This window comes from Cyprinus carpio, chromosome B1 (genome assembly GCF_018340385.1).
Source record: "Cyprinus carpio isolate SPL01 chromosome B1, ASM1834038v1, whole genome shotgun sequence".
Classification (NCBI taxonomy): domain Eukaryota; kingdom Metazoa; phylum Chordata; class Actinopteri; order Cypriniformes; family Cyprinidae; genus Cyprinus; species Cyprinus carpio.
Window position 1 is genome coordinate 625,796 of NC_056597.1, and position 26,716 is coordinate 652,511.

Consider the following 26,716-nt stretch of genomic DNA (forward strand, 5'->3'; position numbering starts at 1 on the left):
GAATATTTTTTTATTTTTTTGTATTTTTTGCCATATGTTTTTAAGCCCAGTGTTGAGTTCAAAATGAGAGTGTGATTGTTGCTGCCAAGTGCATATATATAAAATTGGTTCAGTGTAACAGGAAGTGTTATCAGTGTGTAGCTTTGTTGACTGTTGCAATAGCAGATAAGAATGGCATTCCCTATAACCTTTCTTCCTCCACAACTAGATCACTACCCTCCCTTTTCAACACAAACACACACACACACACAAACACTGAGACAATACCACCCTTCCAGTTTACAACTCCAAGAAGTTACTGCCAGGAAGCACATACCCAAACTACTCCCCCATCATGCTCCCCTTCCTCCAACTTCCAGCCATGTAGATTCCTCTATACATATACAGCTATACTGCATATATGCAGACACCTATAGAGTCCTCTGTTTTAAAATACATTGCAAAAACAGACAACAACAACAAAAGATGCTTCTCTCGGTTGTAATTCACTTTAGTTTTATCTCAGATTGATAACTGAATCTTATGTACATGCCCGTATTACTCTACAAATGAATTTGTAAGAAAGTTATTGAGAATTAGTGTGCATGATTGGCGATTTGGTGTTTTTTTTTTTTTTTTTTTTTTTTTTTTGCTAATCACCATTAGAGGGCGCCCCATGTTCTGTTACCATATTTACAACAGGAATGACATTGGAAGTCTTACTTTTCTGTATAATGTAGATTTTATCAGTGAAGATGCACGGAGCTTAACACAGTATAGTTTAAATATGTGAATCATGTAAGTGAACAATGATATCTTGTGATTTATTTTCCCTTTCTAACTGTTAAACTTGAAACTGACTTGCAGCTGAGTAGCACTTAAACATTCAGGGCACATGGTCTTGAAACAGGACACTATGTAACCTCACATTCCATACACAATTTGAAACAATGTAAAATCTTATCCAGATCCAGATGAGTGTATCTTAATGCCATAATCCAAAGTTAGCAATTATTTAGCAGATCTTTTTGTGCAAAGTGAGTTACAGAAGATTAATTACATGGTAGTTGTCCTGCAGCACAATGGTGTTAACTGCCTTGTGTTAGGGCACAGCAAAAGGGACAGATTATGGCAGAAAATGTATTCATATATATTTATTTTTTTATATAGGGACAGATTATGGACAATATTCCTATTTTGTAATATAAAAAAATGCCAAAAATACTTGTGGAAAAATAAATAAAATACAAACGAAATGCATTATATAAATAGTACAACATCACTATAAATATACTGTATTTATAAAATATTTGCACAATATACATTCAGCAATATATTTTCCTATTTTTATTATCAAAGGCCACCACCACCCAGAAACTTTAGAAGCAGTTTATCCACCAAAGCATAAGCTGTGTGAAAAAATGCTACAGGCTTTAAATCATTATAATAACAAATGATAAGTAGATTTATGTGGGGAAAGGGGAGGGGTTTAAATTTCAATAAATCCTCTTTGCCTTTCTTCACTGGTTAATAATTGGGGCCATGCATTCAAGCCAGTCGGAGACAGCTGGTCTTCAGGGTCAACTAAAAGATGAGCTCGACAGCAAGTCCATTTTCAGTGTCAGAGACCTTCACACACTGATTAGCTGCATTTGGTGCGCCATGCCTTTTAATTCAACGAGCACCAACAGAAGGATTCTGTATTTATATGAAATCTGTTTGTTCGTGTGTTCATGGTAGCTCTTGGTTGGTTTTGGGGACACCTCGCTGTTTTTTCTTTGAGTTACTCTTTTGTTGCATTATCTTCTCTTCTGTCTGAATTAAGTCATCTATGAGACACACACATACAGATGACATTTTATTTTAGTCATTAGTTCAGTCAGGGTTTAGGTGGGTGGGTGAAAAATGTATTTACCTTGATGATCTCTATTGTGTGTGTAGACAGCAGCCAGGCCAAATAAGCACATAATAGTGAAAGCAATGATGATGAAGACCAACTCAAAACCTGAAAACAACAGATCCATAACAAACACACAGAATTCCACCTCTACACACACACACACACACACACACACACATACAGAGTGAGAGAGAAAGGTGAAAGCATGATATAAAACATGATTACACAGCATTAAGCAGTTTCTCATTACAGAAGATTTTGAATAGTAACAGAATGTATAATAACAGTGAGTGTGAAAGACTGAAGCATCTCAGATATGCAGGGCCCTGAAGATATTAATGTAAGACTGACTGAACAGAGAAAATCCATTAACAAGCTGCATGTGTACTGGATCAGTAAACCACATTCAGCTGGAGAGGTTGGTGTGTAGTTGTGTTGATGAATAAACCAAAAGACTGTAGAAGAGCATTAAAGATAGAGCTAGAAATATTTACCAATAAATGAACACTATAAGTGATAATGTAATGCCAGCAAGTTATTATCACAAATAAACCCCAACAGTGATCAGGAACAAAGTGAATATTGACTGCAGATACTAGAAATATGAAATTAATGCTGGTATGTTACCAGGGCAGGGACAGTACTAAAATATACAGATTAGTGGCCATTAAATAAAAATGATTTTCCATTCGGTGTGTGAATGAGCAGTATATATCAAGTATTTCAGAAATGTAATCATATAAATGTATACATTTATGTATCAATGCCAATGACTAGTTTTTTTTTGAATTGTAATGGTTGTTGGTGTTATAGTATTATATGATGATCACAACTTTTGGATATGAAACATCCACAAATGTAAATACAGTGCAATTCAAGGTTATAGACTAAACCATTTTTTTTACTTTTTTATTAAACATGTTATTCCTGCTATAGCTGCCAAAATAAAATAAAATAAAACATAGTTAAATTAAATAAAAAATGTATATTAAAAACAAAATGAGAAAAGCAACAAAATTACTAAAACCAAACTAATTCAAATAATTAATAAAAAAAGGTTTCTTAATTATATCACTACTAAAATAACATCATCAAAAACCTCTCTAGACTTCTGATTATATTTTCTGATTATACATTCTTCTGATGTCAGCAATTACTTTTATTGGGCCTTAACGTTGTGTGTAGCCAGAGAGAGAGAAAATGGATATAAATACCTTGTTTTGCTTTCTTTCTTTCAACAGGAATTAACCCATCGATAGTAGCTCATTTAACTTAAACCACACACAGTGAATGAAACATGCTTGTGTGTTAGACTTAGGTTTTACCAGCTTCTCACACAGAGCAATCATAGTCCACTTCTTCCTACTTCCTTACTGCAGGCTATAAACCACGTCAACGTTTAAACCCACTTTTCAGACTCAAGGTACCTACAGACATACGCTTGCTGTCTTTATTGTTTACCTGAGTTTTTTGTAGCTGGATCCAGTCCAGGTGATGAGGTTTCAAGTTCAATAAAGGCAGCAGTATACAGGTCAGGTCATGTGCATAGTATTCGACATGACTGATCCTGGTCCACGTCGCATGAAATCATTCTTGAGTATGGAGAGGCCTTCAGGTCGACTCCTCAAGTCGTTCTTTGATATCCTCATTGTCTTTTTAGTAAAATAACAAGAGAACAAACCAAGAATGCCACGTCACTTTTGAAACTAGTTAAACCTGTTTTGTTAGACTATGGCAATTGTTTGGCTATTGGTTATATGACAATATTTGTAGTACTTGTGGATATTTGAAAATTTTTTATAATGTCCTGTCAGTGTTTTTATTACTTCTGAGTTTAAGATTTGGTTAACTCTTTCTAGTATCTAGAATTCTAGAATGTATTCAAAGAGTACAAAAATGATTTTGTATGGTTTTGTTTGAAGTATTTTTTCAAGTAAAAGTTGGCTGTCTATGAAGTAGAAACATGTTTTAAATCGATCCTACACAACTAGTGAAAACAAAAAAAAGGGATGAAAAATGAACAGAAGTAAAACTTCAACACCCATAATGCACTGGGATCAATCACATTATGTGTGAGTAGGGATACAAAAATGCGGAAGAACCATACTATAGTTTTCACAAAAGCCCTGGAGCTGTTAAAGGGGTGGTTAACTGTTTTTTTTTCTAGTCTTGATTGTGTTTATGGGGTGCAGTCTAAAGTGTTCATGCCTCGTTTTTTAAAAAACTCATTATTTTTCACATAATTTACCTTTATTCCACACCGATCTGTCCCTTCTCTGACAGATGCCTCGATTATTTCCTGTTTTTATGAAGTCCCTCCCTCAGAAATACGTGATGGGCTGAGATTGGTCAGCTGGCTCAGTGTGTTGTGATTTGCTAAACCGCCTCTAGAGTGCGTCTGAACATCCCGCCCCTCAAGCTCAGAATGTGCTCTGGTTGTATGGTAAACAATGACATCCTCTATATTACTTATCAATTTGAGCCCGATTGAGATGCAGAGAATATTAATGAAAAGGATCGCGCAGAACCTGTGCAAGCATGAAAGTGAAAGTCGTGACATTTGTCAAGTATGGTAACCCATACTCGAAATTGGTGCTCTGCATTTAACCCATCCAAGTGCACACACACAGCAGTGAGAAGTGAACACACACCCGAAGCAGTGGGCAGCTATATCCAGCGCCAGGGGTGCAACTGAGGGTTCAATGCCTTGCTCAAGGCGCACTTCAGCCATGGGTATTGAGGGTGGAAGAGAGCGCTGTTCTTTCACTTCCCCCCCACCTACCTCCTGCCAGCACCGAGACTCGAAACTGAGGGTTTATGGTTACAAGTCCAAGTCTCTAACCATTAGGCCACAGCTGCCCCATGGCTCTTATTTTTGTGTTTGTTTTTTGTTGTCTAATTCTTTTAGATTTACTGCTGTTTGTAAATGCTATTGCTTCTCTTAGCTTTTAATATACGGTTTTATTCTGATTAAAGCTTTAATACAGCACAGCAACCGTACGCGTGTCCATGTATAATGCTTCTCATTGCTATGTGAAAATAAATGTATAAATGGAACAGTTTGTTGGAGCTGATCTGACGATCTGAATGAGAGAGAGAGAGAGAGAGAGAGAGAGAGATGCAGAGCAGGACGACGCGAGGAACAGGATTAAGAACTGCTGCTTTAGACCATTGGTTTTGAAACTTGTGAAACCATTAAAATCGTTAGAAGACAGAATCGCAATTCATATATGAACAGATTTTTACATGCACCCCTAGTTTTCTCTTCCTCTTCTCTAAAGCTGCACAACATGGCCTCGTCCCGCTTGTTGCATGTTCCCGGGGGTGGGGTTTATCTGGGTTTGTGATGTAGCGGACCTGGGAAGAAGCTTGTTGTAGTCCCTTACCAGACATTTTGTAGGCATTAAACTGCCAGAATTTTAAAAGATATCGCCGTTTGCATTGAACTTTGCAGATATTGTTTATGCTCAAACAGCAACATTACACACTAACTAACGTTAAAAAAGTGAAATTGCAATCAACCACCCCTTTAAAAGTCATTTCACAAACAAACATCTTGTTGCAGGTAAAAAATAAAAATGTACTTGTACTACTGAAATTGTAACTATACAAAGCTCATCAAGTGGACTTATTAAGTAGTTTGGTTCTAATTTAAAGTTAGGCCATTTAAATTAGGCCATAGCCAAATCATTTGAGACACAGAATGATTGACTCATGGAAAGCAAATCAGCCCAAAATTATGAGTCAATTCACTAGAAAGGCTCAAGAATCATTGATAAATTGATCTTTGCCATTTCTCACTATAAGGTGGATGTCAAAGTTTTCTGTTAAGCAAAAGCACTTATGCTCTATTTTTTTTACACACACAAAATTTTTTTTTTTACAACTTGGATTATAGTGAGCACGCTGGCTGTCTGACTGTCCATTATTGAATTAGTCACCATACTGGGATTGGAACATGTTTGGACCCTGCCCAAGTTCTAAATACAGACTTACACAATTTTCATATTGGGTGAACTAATAGAGATGTAATGTGTTGTTTATGTTTATTACTCATACCTGTAGTGTGCACACATCTCTCTTTTATTAGGCCATACAGGGTAAAAAGACTGAACACGTCCAGAGAGAAGAGAATAGTGTACCATTCCATCTCAGTGAAGGGAGAGGCCATCTGCTTCGGTTGAACGAATAAACACAAACTCAGTGCAAAATCAGAGCATCACTGATACTTCAGCACCACTGCGGCAGAAATACTATAGCAACACTGGCATAATCACTAAATAACACAATTGCACTGTCATCTGAGCTCATCAAACTACACAGATCTAAATTAGTGACACCCACAACAACAAAACACTCCAGCACCTGTACGTGTTCCAAACGTTTGGATCACAACAACACAACCAGGGAAGTTAACACTTAATTTAATTAGAAAACCAATTACTTACATGTAAACGTTTGTGTCAAGTATTTGGTGATGTGGGTTGTTTTTTATTTGTTTGTTCGTGTGCACCAGTTTATATACAGGTGATACTGTAATATGATGAGGGGGTAACTGCAATGAGTGGCTTGTATTGCATGGTGAGAGTAACGATGGTTGTACCCTGGATACCAAATACAAATGCAAGTAGATGTTAAACTCAGTCATGATCCTACAAATCCCAGCCTGACTGTCCCTTATCGAAATAGTCAGCATTGTCCTGTTGTGCATATAGCCTATATATTGAAAGTCCTTGCAGACTGTCTCAGTGTGTCCAATTATTTCTGCCCAGACTGGACATGAATATCAATATCTTATCAATATCAATCTCTCGCTCTCTCTCTCTCTCTCCCCCTCTCTCTCTATGTATATATATATATAAAACGTATATATATACAACACATATATATCTTACATAGGGGTGCATGGCCCTTGCTCTCAAACCTGCCTGTAACTTTCAATTGAACCTGAAAAACATTGATTATGTTCCCAGGAGAGAGTCTGAACACCTCTGATTTAGAACCATAAAAAAGTCTGGATTATAGACCAGAATTTCTCTTTTTCAGGATCATATTGCATAATTATTAGAAGTATGTTATCATTAGAATCTGTTCAGAAAAAGTGACAAAACAGAACATTTTGGATGACCAAATGTAATGTTTTTAAATAAATCATGAAATAATTCACATTACCTTAACTCCTTTCGAATAAAAAATCTTTGATGGATTATTTAAAGGGTTTTTTCTCTTTCATTTTTCTTTTTTGTATCTCACCAAAGGTGTATTTGACATCAGCTGCGGCCAGACTTGACAAGATTGCAGTAGGGCAGCAATCAAATTCTAACATAAGTACACTTTTGGTTTCATCCTAACTATACCAAACACAGCCAAATCTGACCCTTAGCTGGATTAATGAGAGATGTTTTGTTTTTAAGAGCCTCTTGAGGGCAGTCAGTTTAACAAATCAGTTGAAATAAACAGACAGCTTTGATGGATGATGAGAAAGACGGTAAAAGAGAGAGAAACTGTATGGTGACATGTTGATTTGTTTGTATTTATGTGCATTTTACAAGCAGGGAAATAGAGAGAAATGGCTCCCTCATATGTGCAAGGCATGAAAATTAGTCCCACATCTTGTTTTCCCTTTGAATTAAGTTTATTTTTCCATTTTTGAGACTTTGGTCATGTTTAGCATGAGAATCCAACTCTTTAGCAGTGTAAATAAGACAGAATGCATGAAATGGCATTATATATCTCATTTAATTTATGTGTGCTGCCAGTACATCCACTGACATGCTGCTGTGAGCGTGTAGGAAATACTGCAGCTCCACATATATGTATATACATATTTATATTAATTTTCATAATAATTAACACATTATTTTCATTACATGAAATAACCTCCATATGTGACCCTGGACCACAAAACTATGTGACCGTGTCAATTTTTTTGAAATTGAGATTTATACATCATCTGAAAGCTGAATAAATAAGCGTTCCATTGATGTATGGTTTATTAGGTTGTTTGATAGGACAATATTTGGACAAGAGACAACTATTTGAAAATCTGGAATCTGAGGGCACAAAAAAAGAAGAAACTTGCATTTAAAGTTGTCCAAATGAAGTTCTTAGCAATGCATATTACTAATCAAAAATTAAGTTTTGATATATTTGCGGTAGAAAATTTACTAAATATATTTATGGAACAAGATCTTTACTTAATATCCAAATTATTTTTTAGCATAAAAGAAAAATCGATAATTTTGGCCCATACAATGTATTGTTGGCTATTGCTACAAATATATCTGTGCTACTTAAGACTGGTCTTGTGGTCCAGGGTCACATATATAGCATACCTGAAATTACCCCATATTAGATCCATACAGATGGAGCTGGCGAAGGTGGAAGGTTTCTGAAGCACTCTGCAACTGCTACAGCAAGCACTAGCCGAGTTTAGAAAAATGTTGCTCATTGGCTGCCGATGCAAGTAAAACCAATTTGCTGTACATTTTGAATAATGATGTGATTAAATCAGAGTATATCATCTAGAGTTTCATGGCAGAACTTTATATGTACACACATACATACACACACACACACGCTGAGAAAGTATATAAGTATATAATAGCTCTCCCCAACTGTTTTTATAAATAAAGCATTTAACAGTTCAAATGTTACAAGCTGGTTTGTTTAGTCCAGTGTGTGTATGGTGTGAGTGTGTGTTCCAGTAGCTGAGGTTGTGTGCAGCCCCTGGGGTTGTAAGCTGATTAGCTGGCTGCTCCATCCCACGCTGCTCCTGGAGGGAGGAGATTTGGAGCTAAAATAACCCCTAAGTCTTCTCAGCAACATGTTTACAGGTCAGGTTAACAGACACACAACACACATTCACAAAGTGAGGCATCACTGCAGCTCTCAGGTGGAGTAGAATTTAAATGAGCTCTTTCTTTCTGTCTCTCTCCTTCCCTGTCACAAATCACACAGGTAGAACGAGAGAGGTTGGCTTCAGCTTTTTTTGGGATGTGACGACCAGCTCTGCAGCTGAAGTCTATGATCTTAACCAGGATACTTAACCTAATTTCATGCATGTGTCTGTAGGAGTGTGCGTACGAGCTCTGGAACGGGTCTTATTCTTTGTTTCCATGCCGACCCTCAGGATGGTGTGAGTGTGTTGTCTTTGGTGGGCTGAAAGCAGCGAGGTATCCCGCAGTCCTGAGCACTGCTAGCATGCCTGTGCATCAGATATCCGTTGTGCCCATCGCCAAGGAGACTGCCAACAGTTCCAGCCGGAATAGAGACAAGAGTAAAGAGAATGAGGCAAGTACAAAGATTTAACACAGAGAATCTGTGATATATGTGGAGTTTTCATACAATTTTTTTTGTCTGATTGCAATTACAGTTATGTTTATGATAAAGATGTACCCATCCATGGTTTTCCATGTGGTATAGTCTGAAAATACTTGTTAGTATTTTGATAGCTTCTGTGAAACAATAGTACATTATGGTTACTGTTGTACAAGTTGTAAGTTGTGCGTATTTTCCTATAATAAGATTTCTGATATTTAGTTTGCATAAATCTGTGAGATCTACTGTAAGTGCCAACGCAAGCAAAACCTTTTCAGAAGTGAGGGTAAAAAATGACTCAGTCTTATGTAGCCTAGAGCAAGAACTGGACAGTGTTGTATTGGAAAAGAAATTGATGCTGTAAATAGACAGCGCTACATATATTTCAGCCTCTTCAGGGTCATTGACATTTCTTTCAAGTATATTTTAAATAAGACATGCTTTTCCTTGATGTATGATGCAGGATGTTTGCAGTTCAGTTTGTTTCAGCTGTGTGAGTGTTTGTAATATCCAGGACGTTATTTTGATGTATGATGCAGTATGGTCAAGATATTCTTAGGCTCAGATGGCACATCCACACTCTGTTTGCTGACCGCTGGATGCATATCATACACAAATATGGCTATACTCTCAGCTCCAGTCATTTTAAGGAGTAATCTCTGGATTTGCAAAATATTTTCATGTTCATGGCATTAAATCTGAAATATATTCTGTATCGGTTTAGACACTTTGTAGCATTATCCATGAACATAATAGTATATTTAGTTATATCTGTGAAATAATTATCCAGATCCGTAATTTATAGCCACTGAATAAACACAGATTTGTTGCAAGTATCAGAATACATATCGTTGGATTGCCCAGATTTTGAACAGTCCTATGCAAATTAGTTTGTGTATTGTGTATACACCTTGTTCACCCAGTGGTCTCTCAGCATCTAAGATGTATTTAAGAAGGTCTCGTCCCAATGACCTGAACCTTTGTGTGTGTTGGTGTTTGTGAGGGACATTTCCTCACTGTGCCCTGAACCATTCATCAACAGCATGGTCATGGTTGGATAGTACTGTAAAAACATTTAGGGTTTATCATGTCAATGAAAGAATTAAGTTTTAAAGGTGCAGTAGCCATTTTGAGTTTAAAATCATGTGTTTATCATTTGACTAGCATGAAGGACATATTAAAAGATAAATATAATACATAAAATTAGATTTGAATGTCCTGAATGAAATACCATGAAACTGGGCCTGAAATTGGGCAAAAATCATAATTTAAGAAGTGGCTCCCTTAGTTCATGAGTGTGCATTTGAATTGAATTGACCGCACTGCACAGGAGGTTAAATTGAAATTTCTTGAGCAAGCTGCAGTTTTCATTCATCATTTATGTCAGTAGCACAAACAGTTACATGAAGAAATGAATGCTTAATGTTAGGGGATTGATCCAATCCTTAACCCTATACATGATAGAAAGTAACTCTGTGATAATGATGCCTTGCAGGCACTGTAACGGAAGAACTGAGCGCTGAGCAAGCACTTCAGTTCTTATTTTCTTTAGGATAGGGTCTTATTTAACAATATGAAGACTCTCAGACTCACTTTTAAGTGTGTTTGTGTGTTGTCTGAAAGAGTGGGATGTGCATTTAACGTGTTCCATGTCCTTGAGTTAACAGCTGTCTGTCCAGCAGGAGTCTAATCCACTGCGCTCTCTGCTGGAACTGTCATATTCGATCACTCACTAACACACATACTCACACACACATGCACATTCACTTGGCACCATGATGGGTACTAAGTGGGCTTCCCTGGAGGATTGTCCTGAACATTGATCTTTAAAACTGGATGCCACATACTTCAAGACACCAACAAAATTTGAAGTGTATTAGTTATGATAAATTATATTGTTATTCAAAATTTGGGGGTCGTTAAGATTTTAGATCTTTTAAAAGGACACATTAAATTGTTCAAAAGTGTCAGTAAAGACATTTATGCAATATATAAATAATTACAAACAAATTCTATTTTAAATAAATATTGTTCTTTTGAACATTATATTCATCAAATAATCCTGATGGCTGCTGAAAAATCAGCTTTGCCATCACAGGAATCAATTTCATTTGAAATATATTGATTTAGTATCTATCTATCTATCTATCTATCTATCTATCTATCTATCTATCTATCTATCTATCTATCTATCTATCTATCTATCTATCTATCTATCTATCTATCTATCTATCTATCTATCTATCTATCTATCTATCTATCTATCCATCCATCCATCCATCCATCCATCCATCCATCCATCCATCCATCCATCTATCTATCTATCTGTCTGTCTGTCTGTCTGTCTGTCTGTCTGTCTGTCTATTTCTGTCTATCCTTCTATCTTCATCTTCTATCTTCATGGCCAGAACACTGTCAGTCTGCTCATTTGTGTGTGTGTGTGTGTGTGTTTGTGGGCCAGAACACTGTCAGTCTGCTCATATCTGATGCTATCACAGATGATGTAGTGAGCGTTGTATGTTCATAACAAAATTGGAGATTATGTGTGTAGTGGTTGTTAATCTATACTGAATTTGCATGCATGTGGACTGGTTAATTAGGTTCAGTGTTGTTGCTCTGTTTATATTGTGATTGGTGAATGCATGGATATTAATACATAGATTCCACATTAAGTTTTTCATAGCAGGCACTTCTGCATTTTGCAGGTGATACATGAAACAAATTCAAATTAAACAGATTATTGGCCCAGTGGTTATTTTAGCTATACTGATCATCTAGTTTCACTGAGTTTATTACAGTATATAATGAGCTTTTTCTACAAAAAGAATCTGCTCTCAACTTCTATTCAAAGAGGTCTCCTTGTTGACCATTCCAAATGCTGTACCAGCAGGATATAGCATCTATATATTACTATATCATATAGGTAGATGTTTGTGATTCCGTGTGAGAAGTAGTTTGTGACCAGGTGTATCCCATCAGCACATTATCCTATAATGCACCTGTGTCTATAGTTAGCTTTTGAATGGCAGCCAGTGCTTTAATCTTGGTCGGTGATTGGCTGAGTGCAGGCACACTGTCTCTTAGACAAACAGAAATCACAAGGGATGGTCACCATTGTATGTGCACCTGCATACATAAGTGTGTATGAATTCAACACTGACAGGTTTATCTATCATATAACAGCTGCTCTGAAGCAGAATGGTGAGTCCAGACTCTTGTAATTGTACTAAGCAGAACTTCAGATGGCAGAGCTAGAAATCGCTACCTCAGACATCAGAAAAAGATAGGTAGGGTAGGATCCTACTCAGAAACTGTGTGAAGCCAGTCTGTGCATCTAAATGAATGCACAACCAGAGACAGGCATCCACTCACAGATTATACCTCAGAGAAGAAGCTAAAGCTAATCCAGCCCAGCCTAGAACATAAACATGCATGTGTGAGCTCTTGCATGCATCAGCCTTCAGAGCAAGCAGAGGTGCTTGGCAGATTGGTAGCTCATAGAACATACAGGGGGGAATTTATGGGTAAGTGAATGTCAGTTTTGATCTTTCTGCTTGTATTATTCTACATTTTTGTTTTGTGATTGTGCATGTAATGGGGATGGGTTTGTAGAGATTAAAGGACTTGCACACTAGTGAACTAACTATAAAGTATTATAGCATGGCTTTCATTTATCTTGTCAGATAAACTGCTTTTGACAGAAATTGTATATCCATTTACATAGCCTAGAATACATCCTTTTCTATCATTCATAATTTTGGGGGTCAAATTTATTTATTTATTTAATCAATTAACACTTCTATGTAGCAATGACACATTAAATTGATGAATAGAAAGTTCAAAAGACATCATTTATTTGAAACAGAAATCTATTGTAGAAAGGCGTCGTCTTGGAATTATAAGGTTCTATCTGACATTTTTGTCAAAATGGAGTTATTCACATATTCTTATTCTGTGACAACTTATTTACATTATGTGATGTTTCTTTTGTAAGCTGTGTACATTTTAGGCCTTTTTTTAGAAAACAAAATGGGTTATATCTACAGAAATCTATGGAACGCAAAACCTTTGAAGCTCAATATTTCAAAACTTTTGGGAATTTTTTTTTTAAATTATAATTCCAAGGTGGCAAAGTGTATTAACTGTCAATTTTGATCAAAAAAACCTGAAAAAAATCACTGTTTCCACAAAATTATTAAGCACCATAACTGATTCCAACACTGAAACAGTAAGAAATGTTTCCTGTGTACCAAATCAGCATATTAAAATGATGAAAATTCAGCTTAGTGTCACAGGAATTGCAATATTATTTCACAATATTATTGTTTTTGCAGTATTTTTGTTCAAATTAATGAAGCATCAATGAGCATAAGAGACTCTTTCAAAAATATTGTCTGACTCCAAACCATTGAATGGTGGTGTACAAAATTGTAACTGGTTGACCGTTTATATCGTTGCAAAATGTAAACTACCCTTTATTTATCTATCCTATCAAATTTGGACTATAAGGCATTAAGGTATTATAAACATTAAATAAATTATGAATTACTGTAAAGCTACCTTGAATCTGTGAAAAGAGCTATACAAATAAAATAAAATTGAAATTAATTGATTGAAATTGATGTCTGTATGCTGTATATGCTCTGTAATTGAGACTAATAAAAGTATTACTGACTAATAAAAGTACATTTTGTCAATGGTCAAATTTTTCATAAGTGTTTCAGTATGGTGAAAACAGGACCTTAAAAGGATAGTGTTTTAGAAAACAGAATTTGTGCCTCTTTTTTCTTAAAAAAAAAAAAAGTACCCTTTTTACAAGTACCCTGTTCATGAAAAGTGCCAGCAGTATTTACTTGTCTGTTGATCAAAATGACTTTTTATTTATTTTAAGCTGTCGTTTTGTTTGTAATGATATAACACATAGTAGTACCTTTCCATTTAGATTTGAGAATTTTGACAGATACAAACAGTGGTGATGACCTTTGAACCTTGATCTTAGAACACTGACTTGATCTTTGACCCTAACTAGAATTAAGAGTCAAGGCTAGTATCATGTATATGTGTATTAGGACATTTAGAATGTTCTAGATTCATTCTGGTCAGCACTATCAGTGACCTGGATTCAGTAAATTATTCAAATTCCAGATAGGAAAGGTTTAGGAGAAAGTAGTCCTTTGATGATATGTGTGGTTAGATTAGTTCTCAGATGTAGAAGTAATAGAAATCAAATATGACCACAGCTAATGCTTCCTTTTTCAAAGCTTCATTGAGATTTATATAAGATACATTTGCTAAATAGAGCTCTGTGATAAGCAACCATATATATATTATTTTGAAAACAACAGAAAATCAAATCAAACAGTCGAAAGAACTGTGATGCTATTTTACAGAGCAGACTGCATTGATAATGAGAAAATATCAATGTGTTGTCAGAGTATAGAAATTCTAGACTAGAATTTTTTTCCAGCGAGGAACTCATGTTATCATTCAGTACAGAAGCTGTGAAGACTGGAAAGCTTTTATGTAGAAAATGAATCCATAAAATGCATTACACACCATAGCAAGTGTTATTTGCTCAGAGGTTGCTCCTTCATAGTATCAGTGTTATTTCAGATGGTTCTTCACTAATGTCTTGGGAAAAATAAAAACTGACACATATAAGAGACAACTGTTGACCGAGTAGAAATAGAACTATAATGAATGTACACTTAGATGAGAAATTTCAATTTCATGTGAGCGCAAACATGATTATCATATGTGACCATGGAACACAAAACCATTCTTAAGTGTCAATTTTTCAAAGTGAGATTTATACATCATCTGAAAGCCGAATAAACAATCTTTCCATTGATGTATGGTTTGTTAGGATTTGACAATATTTGGCCGAGATACAACTATTTGAATATCTTGAATCTGAAAATCGCCTTTAAAGTTGTCCAAATGAATTCTTAGCAATGCATATTACTAATCAAAAATTTATTTTGATATATTTACAGTAGGAAATTTACAAAATATCTTCATGGAACATGGTTTTACTTAATATTCTAATGATTTTCGGCATAAAAGAAAAATCAATCATTTTGACCCATACAATGTTTTTTTGGCCATTGCTAAAAATATACCCCAGCGACTTAAGACTGGTTTTGTGGTCCAGGGTCACATATGGTACTGATGTCAAATAATCATAAAAACATGTTTAGAATAATTTTTTTGCTATTTTTTTTTTACTAGCTTACTTCGTTACATTACTTAAGTAGAAATTTTGGGTATCTATACTTTACTTGAGTAATTATTTTTCAGCCGACTTTTTACTTCTACTCCTTACATTTTCACGCAATTATCTGTACTTTCTACTCCTTACATTTTAAAAATAGGTTTGTTACTCATTTCGGCTTGTTTTCATTCTGGCTTGTCATCATTCCAAAAAAAAACACCTATCCAGATAAATCGCGCCATCCGGATGAAGTGAAGTTGATTGTGGTTGGATGAGAAGTATAAACATATAGGTTGAGAACCACTGGGCTAACGTTTCATAGACCCTTAGTTGTTATGCTTTAAAATCCCATAACATTTGTAATTTCACAGTATTTTCACCTCCTAAATCACTAACCTTTAAAGTCACAATTCTATAATGGTCAAATTTACTCAGGCCGATGGCACTTTTAATTACATTTTTTTTTTTTTTGGAATAATTGTAGCTTACATAAATAGGTGAAGCAAAACAAATATGAATAATATTTGGATCGTCCCTTATTTTTTCCCTTATTTTCTTAAAGAATAAACACTTATTTTCTACAAGAATAAACATGATAACATATTATTAATTCATAGAAATAATTTAAGCAATTAAAACCTGATAACATATTATTAATTCATAGAAATAATTTAAGCATTTAAAACCTTTTTTTAAAAACTTGAACTTCAATACTATTAAACTGACTTTAAAATCTCAAGGAGTTTATAAGTTAAAAAGGGTAAAATGTCACAGTGCATGTTAAATAGCTTAAATTAACTTGTTATCCAAACATTCATTTTGCCATTGTCAGACTGCTTGTGCATTCAAAATCACACTAGATTATTATTAAAATTAATGGCAAACTGATATTTCCTACTGACACACTACAGCAAAAGATATAAATAAATGGCTTAAACCCCTTTTTGGGGTGAAAATACTAATGTGCCTAAGACTTTTGCACAGTACTGTACTTTACAAACGACATTGTGGCTACTTTATAAAGAATGACCATACAGTCCTTCACAGAACTGCTTAAAGACAGTGACAGACAGCACTAATTTTAACTAAATATCAGAGTGATTGACAGAGATACAGTAGAAACATTATGTGTGGTTTTGTATTAAATAATGACCCAGATTGTGAAATACATTTATGAGCCTCAGAGTAAAGGAAGCACAACTTGGGAAATGAGAGCATCCAAGGTGAATGCTATGGATTTATTTTAAATATTTGTAATGTTCTTTATTGTTAATCCAGTTTTTTTTTTGTGGCTCTTTTTTTAAGTATCGTTTCAGGCACCGTTTAGGCACCGGTACCATTTTAAAAGGATTGAAATGGCACCGTACCCTACTTAAAAGTTATTATTTCTCAACTACTGGCTCATTTATCAAATGGGTGCTTTCTCTTCATCCTCCGCAAATTAAGCTACTGTAGGTAGTCCGGTAACTAGACGTTTGAATAAATTAGCGTTTGCGATTGACAATGTTAAAGTCGTGACATTTGCCCAAGTATGGTAACCCATACTGGGAATTGGTGCTCTGCATTTAAACCCATCCAAGTGCACACACACAGCAGTGAGAAGTGAACACACTGTGAACACACACCCTGAGCAGTGGGCAGCTATATATCCAGCGCCCGGGGAGCAACTGGGGGTTCAGTGCTTTGCTCAAGGGCACTTCAGCCATGGGTATTGAGGGTGGAAGAGAACGCTGTTCATTCACTCCCTCCCACCTACAACTCCTGCTAGCACCGAGACTCGAACCTGTGACCTTCAGGTTACAAGTCCAACTCTCTAACCATGTAGCGAATACAGGAAGCTATCGATCAAGAAGGTATTAGGATTATGAATTATTTTTCATTTTTATTTTTTGATTAATCACTTGGATTAATCATTCATTTTGACAGCACTAATGTTTATTGTAAATAGACAACCATACAAGGGTAATTGTTACTAAGCCTGCCCTGGGTACACCAATTTTCTTGTTCATTGCCCTCGCAGATTCCTGCAGCTAAGCTTGGATGTACATTAAAGTACATTCCATTAAAGGTTATTGATGACATGCCTCTGAAGTTTGACTTTTTGCACCATTAAAAATACTTATAGGCAACTAGTCATCATATCTCTAGTTCTTTAATGTATTTGCATTGTACTAAAGTGTGTTCATTTTCAATGGGCATATATGCGGCTGAAACAGGTAATCTAGTGCATCCCAAATTTTTCAACATGAATATTTTAATATAACATTATAGTCATTATGGCCTATGGCCTTTAGAAAAATTTTTTTTTGAGGAGGTGGGGTAGTGCACAATAGGCCCCTGTGGCGTGGCCTAAGCTTTTGTTCTTAATGGCAAGTTTTTTTTCCTTAAATTACTTTTACTTTTATACTTTAAGTAGTTTTGAAACCAGTACTTTTACACTTTTACTTGAGTAAAAAGCTTGAGTTGATACTTCAACTTCTACAAAAGTCTTTTTAAACCCTAGTATCTATACTTCTACTTGAGTAATGAATGTGAATACTTTTGACACCACTGAGAATAATATATTTTTTCCCAGAGGATGCAGTTGCACCTACATGCTGCCTAAAAGATACACTGTGGGTGTTTAAAATATTAATGAGCTGATCAGATGTTGGTGTCTGGCGGCTTTCACATCAATAATTCAGGGTGATATAGTGTCGTTTCAGGAGAGAGAGAACAGAGCTCAGTACTGCTCTTACTATCTGCAGTTACACAACATATAAATTGTTTTAGTATTTATCAGCTAGGTCTATTGTTAAAAATATAACAATAAAAAATTAAATTAACGTTCTATGTGTGTGCTCGCAATAGACTACCTTATATGCACTTTGGGGTTCTCAAACTGATAATGATCCCCAGAGGATCATTTGTGTGTGTGCTCTTGTATGTTAGCTTGAAGGAATGATAGTTAAGTTAATAATGGGCCAGGTGTGGACCAGAGGCAAAGGTGGACCCACCAAAAGCCCAGAAGGAATCGACTCTGCCTGAGGCATATGGAGGCAATAAATGCTAATACAGATCGGTCTTCACAAACGCCTGGCAAAACAAAGAATTCAGCTATTTTAAAAACATCAATCAAAGGTCAACAATTCCCTTTTGTGCCATTTGTATTTTATATTGATTTGGAAATCATTGTAACTAAACCAGAACTGTGTAGAACAAAGCTTTTGTTTATTTGATTTTTTTGAGACAATTGAGAGTTTTATTGTGCAGGTATTGTTCAAAAGTGATAGTAAACATATTTACAGTGTTACTGTAAATGTGATTTCTATTTCAAATAAAGTTATCAAAGAACCCAAAAAAGTATCACCGTTTCCACAAAAATGTTAAGCAGCATGACTGTTTTCAACACTGATAATAATAAGAAATGATCTTGAATGGGATCATGTTACACTGAAAACTAAACTAAAAAGTCAGCTTTGTCATCACAGGAATAAGTAAAACTTTAAAATATTTTAAAATAGAAAACAGTTTTTTTTTTAATTGTAATAATATTTAACATTATTATATTTCACTGTATTTTTGATCAAATAAATTCAGGCTTGGTAAGCATAAGATACTTCTTATATCTATCAGCTGTATATATTCAAATGTTAAAACCAACATTTCATTAGTTTGAATTTTTTTCCTTGTATTATGCAAAAAAAAGTTAAATCAATAGTATTTGATGACAAAGAATTGAAGTAAAATGAATGTTAAATTTGCAAATCCAACTTACACTATGTATATACATGCTATGCTCTATTCATACTGCTAAGTAAACATAAATTTTATTTTCTTAATATGATGTATTTCTGAGTGATGTATTTCTTTTTTTACACACTACATTGTGACTGTTTAAAGTGAGGGCTGCTGTACTCTAAGATGAGAGTTAGCTAAAAAAGTTATTTAGTTATTGGTTAATAATACTATTAACTCGTATAGCAAGTTCACAAAAGAAGAGAAAGTTTTGATTAAAGATTACAAATCAAATGTTTTAATTAAGAATAACATTCACAGATGAACTGTTCACAGTCAGACCAGTAAAGTATGGCATTTGAATGAATGAAGACCATAAGTATTCCCTCTCCTTTTATATTGTCATCTAACCCATAGTCTTTAATAATCTTAAAAATAGACTTTGTGTTTATTGGTTACCATGAACACGCACGCAAACGGGTCTTAGGATGCTGCTGTTATTTTTAGTAATAGGATTGGTTTGTCTTAAAGCCGCAGTCACATTAAAGATCTGCTCAAACATGTGACAGAAACGCTGCTTTGAAAGTCAACTATTCTCAGTTGGTTTGTGTGTTATGTGAGAGAGTGCTTGTAATTTCTGCTCTACTAGCATCATCAGACTGAATAGCAAAAGTACCAAACAGGTTTCCCATAAACCCCCCTGTCTGCTGTTGGTCAGACAAACCAACAGATGAGATATTGGTTGAGCCTGAAGTAGAGCAAAGTTTCAGACGGGTCATATAGTTGATTGTACACTTGAAGCTGGGATCGAAGAAAGTATTTTGTAGTATAACTAAGGTATGGCTTCAGTGTGTGTGTGTGTGAGAGAGAGAGAGCATATGATTAATCTTCTTTGTTTCCTTTATTGTGAGAAGGCACCTGGGCGATCAGGAAGTCGATCCAGCAATATATCTAAGGTAACAACCTGCACCATCATTATTCAAAGCAACCCTAATGACAACAAAGTGCATATTATTTTGTACTTTTGTCACCTGCTGTTTCAGGCGAGCAGTTCCACCCCAGGAGCCGTGCTGAACAGTATCTCTCAAACATCAGTTACACCGTCCTCACAGGACATATGCCGGTGAGTCTGGTCATAGGCTGATGCTAGGGGTCACCATGATTTTGATTGGTGGTTTGCTCATCTATATGTTTGCACATCGTATGATTTCATGGAATGAGTTGTGGAATGTCAGTGTCTTTTTCTATGTTTAATCAGAAAATAAACCGACAGAAGATTTTGAACAATGAAAAGAAATGTTTAGCAGAAAATAGAGAAATTACGATACATTAAATGTAATGAGTTTAAATAAATTAGATTAAAAACAGCAAAATAGAATAATGCAGTTTATAAAACATTTGGCATTAAATTATAAAATGTAATAAAAGTACAAATACAAATAAAGCAATATAATTAATAAAAACGTTTTGTATTAAATTATAAAATTTAAATCAATTTAAATTACAAATTCAAAATAAATAATATAATTTATAAAACATTTGTATTAAATTAAGAGTGTGAAATTGAATATAATTTATTATAAAACAGTGTTATAATAATATAATAATATAAATTAGACTAGAATAATATAATTTATAAAAGATTTGGTATTGAATTATAAAATTAAATTATGCATGCAAAATAGAATAATATTATTTATAAAACATTTTCTATTAAATTACCTTTTAAGAGTGCAAATTAGAATATAATACATTTTGAAACATTTTATTAAATGATTCAATTAAATTAGAATAGAATAATGATTTATAAACCTAATTAGGAAAGCAAAACAATAATATAATTTATGAAGAATTTTGTATTAAATTATAAAAATTTAATTAGAACAGAGTAATATAATTTATAAAACATTAAATTAGGAACAAAATAGAAAAATATCATTTGAAAAAAAATTCTATTTGATTATTACATTTAAATGAAATTAATGCAAAATGGAAAAATAATATAATTTATTAATCAGTTTGTATTAAAGTAATTTTATAATGCGAACATTTTTTGTTTGTTTGTTTGTTTTGTATTAAACTTCCTAAGACTTTAATGTATGAATTTGATGTATGCATACCTCTAAAGGTATGTTAAATTATTTGAAATTACGTCTTGAATGCCACATCTTCTTTCTGGTTTTATGTATTAAAAAATGAATGAACAGTGAATTGTAAGTAAAAATGAGGCAAATGAGGGGATAAAATCCACCATTCAGTAGAAATTCACTTTATATTTGTCCATTAAGTTTTTTACTCATCAATCATTTCATGCTCTGTTGTGTCTTCTTCATCCCTTTTGTTTTTATATGTCTGTGTGTGTATGTGTTGTGCAGCTCTAGTGGTCGAGCTAAACTTGAAGTAGATGGCTCAGTTCAGACTACATCCGTCATGCCCATAAACCCTGCCTCCGACTCCGCCCCCACCGCAAAGCGGCAAGTCAAACGCCGTATCCGCCGGCGACGGGAGAGCACCGGGACCGTTGGGTGTGCAACTGAGTGTGTAGACCAAACAAGACATTCACGGTTCCATAAGCAAACACACACACACTCTGACTCCTCCTCAGAGGACGAGCAGCGCTGGAGAGAAGCTCGCTCCTGGAGCCGCCAGAAAGCACGACGGAGACGCAGCGGCAGCCGACACATGCAAGCACATCCCCGTGAGGAACGGGACACCACTAAGCTCATGTCTATAAACTCAGACGAGGAACAGAAAGAGAACCAGCCACCACTGTGCAAGGCCCACAACACCAGGGCCCATAAAAAGTTGTCAAAACAGGAGGTGCGTGGGGGCCAAAGCCAGGCAGTCAATCACAGAAAAGGGAATGAGCTTGGTAGTAATAGGAGCGGAAGTGAGGAGGAAGAGCCTATTACAAAGACGTATCAGGAAAGAGGTTCAGGAGATCCAGATATGTCTGTCCCGTCCCCTTATAAATGCACTATTCCTATCAATCAAAATGGTGCCACGCAAGAAGCATGCACTGATGATGAGCTAGAGGTGTGCAGGTGAGAGAGCGTGATAGAGATGAATGAGCGCAAGAGGTTAAACGAACGAGAAGCTGATGTGTTTTTGTTTGTGCAGGATCTGTCACTGTGAAGGTGATGAGGAGTGTCCGCTCATCACCCCTTGCCACTGTACAGGAAGTTTGCGTTTTGTGCACCAGGGCTGCCTGCACCAGTGGATCAGGAGCTCCGACACACGCTGCTGTGAGCTGTGCAAATATGCCTTCATCATGGAGACACACCTCAAGCCTCTGCGCAAGGTAACACACACATACACACGTCTCTGAACAGCTTATTAAACATCAGTGGCAGCTGGTTTTTTCAAGACTGGGGAAGCATATATATATAATATATATACAGAAGATATTCTGAAGAATGCTGGTAATCAAACAGTTGATGGTTCCCATTGACTTTCATAGTATTTCTTTCCCTACTATTGAAGTCAATGGGGACCAACAACTGTTTGGTTCTTCAAAATATCTGCTTTTGTGTTCAACATAAGAAAGAAACTTATACAGGTTTGAAACGACAATGATAATGAGTAAATGATAACAAAATTTAAATTTTTAAAGGTAAACTATTCCTTTAAGCAGCATATATTTTAACATTGATAATAACAATGAGACATTTAAGAATATTAGAATTATTTCTGAAGGACCTTGTGTATCAGTAAAAACTGGAGTAATGGCTGATGAAAATTGGAGTAATGGCTGATGGGAATTTATTAATATATTAATAATAATATTATAATATAATGTTATTTTGTTGTTTTATATTTTATTATATTACTGTTTTACTGTATTTGTTGATTAGCCTTGGCAAGCATGATGATTTAAAAAACCTTACCGACCCCAAACCTTTGAACGGTAGTGTTTAATACATAAAATGAAATGAACAAGAATGTGATACTGTCCAATAATAATGATTATTTTAATGGCTTCTGATTTGAGGCATTATATAATATTGGAAATAAATTCATATGGTATAAATTTGTTATTATAGGACAGGCTTAAAATGCAAATCTCATTTTAATACAATTTGTAACATTTCTCCTGCTTTTTGAAGACCCCTTCCATGAGACATTTCAGAAATTCAAAATAATAATAAAATACCATTGTATTTTGAACAAAAATAATTGAAAACCACATATAAGTTCAAACAAACACTTTCATCTCTGCTTCCGAAGCTTGATCACTCCCTACTGTGCTGTGTTTCCATAGCGACACAGTGTATGGCGTGTATCGCTTTCAGTGACTTTCATCATTTTTAAGCATATTTATAGAGCACAAAGCAATAATTTAAAAAAGAAAATTAGATCATTTATGCCTACAGCAAAATGATGACTGAGTTACACACCAACGTTTAAATGATTAGGGGGTTGTTCAGAAAGGAGTTCTTCACTGTGAGCAATAATATTAGAGATGCTTGCCTTAGTAAACACTGCTAAAAAAATAAACTCATGGTTTATTGAGCAGATTATTCTGAATTTGGATGTATTATTAAGGTCAGCACGCACAAAGCCTAGTGCTGCCACATTGTGGCTAAAATAATAATTACAGGAAGGGAATGCAATCATGAAGCTCTAGACCCTTGTTCCCTCTTTTTTTTTTTTTTTTAGTGGGAAAAGTTACAGATGTCTACAAGCGAGCGGCGAAAGATCTTCTGTTCTGTGACTTTTCACCTGGCTGCTGTGGTGTGTGTCATCTGGTCACTCTACGTTCTGATTGACCGCACAGCTGAAGAGATCCACCAAGGCAAGAACAATGGTAAACACACTAACACAGTAGTCTATATTTATGCATAGGTTTTAATGTTTGCAAGAGGATCCACTGTTATTAGGTCATGGTTTAGTACAGCTGGAATGTTGTATTGAACAATCAGCAAGTGATTGTATGGTGGGGTAATGCAGTATCATGTAAAGTAGCTTTGATTAAGCTAATGTTAAGTCTTTTTTTTTTATTATTTTAGCTCTAAAGAATCATCAGGACAAAATACAAATCATATTACAAATCAAGCTAAACATATCATGATTTAAAATCATGTACACTCAAAATAAATCGGGGGGTGGGGGCAGTTTTGTTATTGTTAACTAAAAAACAAGACTATTAAAATTATTTTTGGTCATCTAAATAAAGCTTAAACAAAATAAGATATAAATATTAGATGAAAAAAAATTACATTTTGCCTCGGCATCTAACTGAAATAAGTCTAAGCTGAAGTAAACATCAATTAAAATGACTAAAACTGAAACAAAAATAAAGTTATATAGAAATATAGAAAGTTAAATAAAAATGACAAAAGCACATAACAAAATTACTTCAATTAATATTAACATTTAAAATAAAAAAATAAAAACTAATTTGAAATATGAATAAATACTATAATAGATAATATAATATAAGCAATAATAAATAATACTAAAATAACACTAAATATAAAAAAACTTTATTAGCTAGTTGCTGACATTTTAAGATCACATGATCTGCTATGTCTTGATGTTTTAAGTTAAAATACACAAGTTGCATTCATGTTGTTGAATGTTAAGTTGGTCAACATCTGAGACCGTTTTATTTTAATGAGACCCCAATATAGTTTTGCTTTATATTTTGAATGAGTTTTATATGGGTTTTTATGTTTTAGGTTGTTAAAATCTATTTTATTTCAAGTAACATTTTTTTTCTGGTTTTTGTTAACCCTGATCTGAGCTTAACTTATGGTTTACCTTCAAATATTACTATAATAATTTTCATACTTTCTTTCCAGTGCACCAAAAATTGAATAGAATCCAAGATGGTCCTTTTTTGGTAAATGCTCATGTAAAGACCTGTTCAGTCATGACATCAGTTTGTAGGCTGACTTGGTAGACTATTTTACCATGGGTGTCCTGTTTTTTACACTATAGCAACTAGTAGCAGAATTTATATTTTAGGTGCAGTTTGACTGCATGTATTTTGTTCTAGAACAAAACTCATAAAGTCTCATAAACTGAAAACTGAACAGCTATTTAATGTGAAGCAGCAGCGATTAAAAAAGAATGAATTCATCTAGACCAGTAAATTTCAATATGAAGTCCAAGACAACTGGGACAAATAAGAGCCACCAAAAAAAAAAAAAAAAAGATTTACTGCAGCTTTTAATGCAATGATGTAGTAGGCTACTGCAGTGTTGGGACCGTATAGTCGTATGGTAAGTAATTCTGCTTCAGAGTAGCTGTAAGATAATATAATATAGTGCTGTAATTCCATGCCATGCTGTCATTGCACACACAGCGTTGGTGCGTTTGTCCCCTCTCAATGCCGTAGGGGTGCTGGATTGGCCGTTCTGGACCAAGCTCATCGTGGTGGCAGTTGGCTTTGGTGGAGGACTCATCTTCATGTACATTCAGTGCAAAGTCTACCTGCAGCTCTGGAGGAGGCTGAAGGCTTTCAACAGGATCATCTTTGTACAGAACTGCCCCGACACCGTCCGCAACGGAGAGAACAGGCTGCCCCCAGTCACCCAGAGCAACGGCACGCACGGGACAGCTCCTGCTCCTCAGACACAAACAAACACAGGAATGGAAATGGCCCCTGTTTGACAATGGATGCTTGCTGCTCTGAATCTCAGTAGCTCAAAGGTTTAGGAAAGGGCTTCTGGTGTATTTGACCAAAGTGATGTGATTTACATATAACAAAGGCACTTTTTAAATTTTTATTAGAGGGTTGGTAAACTTACGTAAGAAGTTTATATAGGGCAGTTAAATTATAACATTAAAGGAATAGCTCACCACAAAATAAAGATTTTGTCATCATTTAATCACTCATATGTCGTTCCAAACCTGTGTAAGTTTCTTTCTTACGTTGAACACAAAATAAGATATTTTGAAGAATGCTGGTAATCAAACAGTTATTGGCCACCATTGACTTCCATAGTAGGGATAAAATACTATAGAGTCAATTGGGACTATTAACTGTTTGATTACCAGTAGGGATGCACTATATTGATAATTTTCAACTTGTTTTGGCCGATAGCCAATGCAGATACCAATATATATAAGTATTTTTAAATTTGGTTAGTCTTTAACAAAAACTTATTTGTTAGAATTAAATAAACAATAATAAAGTTCTTTTATAATGACAGTACACTGAAGATTTGAAAATAACTATAAATAAACTATATATTAATCACTGCATTTATTAAAAGAAAGATGCATTTGTAACTAACATTTTATTTATGATTTAACATTTGTAAATGGTCTAAAGCAAAAGAGTTGTAAAAATTCTGAAAATCTTTTAGAGCTCATAATTTAAAAAAAACATATTACACATTAATGAATAAATCGGTATATATAAAATTAATTTAAGTGTCATGTTTGTGATTTTGTTTTTGTTTGTTTTGTTCATGAAAGCTATAGCTTCTGACCTTTAAATCAAAACATACTCGTGATTTTATAGCATCAATTACTGCTTTATTTAATCAGAAACAGTCTAAATATTATTTGTGTATTTTGTTTTCATTTTATTAGAAGTAGAATTTAAACACTTACTGAGCAGGCATTAGGACCCC

General features: G+C 34.7%; 1 protein-coding gene and 1 long non-coding RNA gene across 3 annotated transcripts; one reads left to right on the forward strand and one right to left on the reverse strand.

Moving 5' to 3' along the window:
* Positions 1-1,552: 1,552 nt before the first annotated feature.
* On the reverse strand, positions 1,553-3,552 carry LOC109059032. The gene is made up of 3 exons (XR_002012524.2): positions 3,341-3,552; positions 1,895-2,026; positions 1,553-1,808 (listed from the first exon to the last, which is right to left on the reverse strand). It is a non-coding gene; the product is annotated as an uncharacterized LOC109059032 (long non-coding RNA).
* Positions 3,553-8,726: 5,174 nt separating this feature from the next.
* LOC122135827 (E3 ubiquitin-protein ligase MARCHF8-like) lies at positions 8,727-26,248 on the forward strand. Of its 2 annotated transcripts, XM_042716119.1 has the most exons (8): positions 8,727-8,774; positions 8,954-9,172; positions 20,045-20,086; positions 20,174-20,253; positions 21,506-22,174; positions 22,251-22,431; positions 23,790-23,937; positions 25,441-26,248. In XM_042716119.1, exons 2-8 carry the CDS (start codon positions 9,083-9,085, stop codon positions 25,746-25,748), a joined length of 1,518 nt encoding a protein of 505 aa, XP_042572053.1. In that variant the 5' UTR covers positions 8,727-8,774; positions 8,954-9,082; the 3' UTR covers positions 25,749-26,248. The 2 variants fall into 2 exon arrangements, with proteins under 2 accessions (XP_042572053.1, XP_042572054.1); XM_042716120.1 differs by lacking the exon at positions 8,727-8,774 and having other exon boundaries at positions 8,786-9,172; positions 25,474-26,248.
* Positions 26,249-26,716: the final 468 nt, after the last annotated feature.

Bases quoted from the DNA above. Each gene is read 5' to 3' on its own strand.
- LOC122135827 (XM_042716119.1), top strand. From the start codon at position 9,083: ATGCCTGTGCATCAGATATCCGTTGTGCCCATCGCCAAGGAGACTGCC. The intron at 22,175-22,250 runs GTGAGAGAGCGT...TTGTTTGTGCAG, and splicing joins GATGAGCTAGAGGTGTGCAG to GATCTGTCACTGTGAAGGTG. The intron at 23,938-25,440 runs GTAAACACACTA...TTGCACACACAG, and splicing joins CCACCAAGGCAAGAACAATG to CGTTGGTGCGTTTGTCCCCT.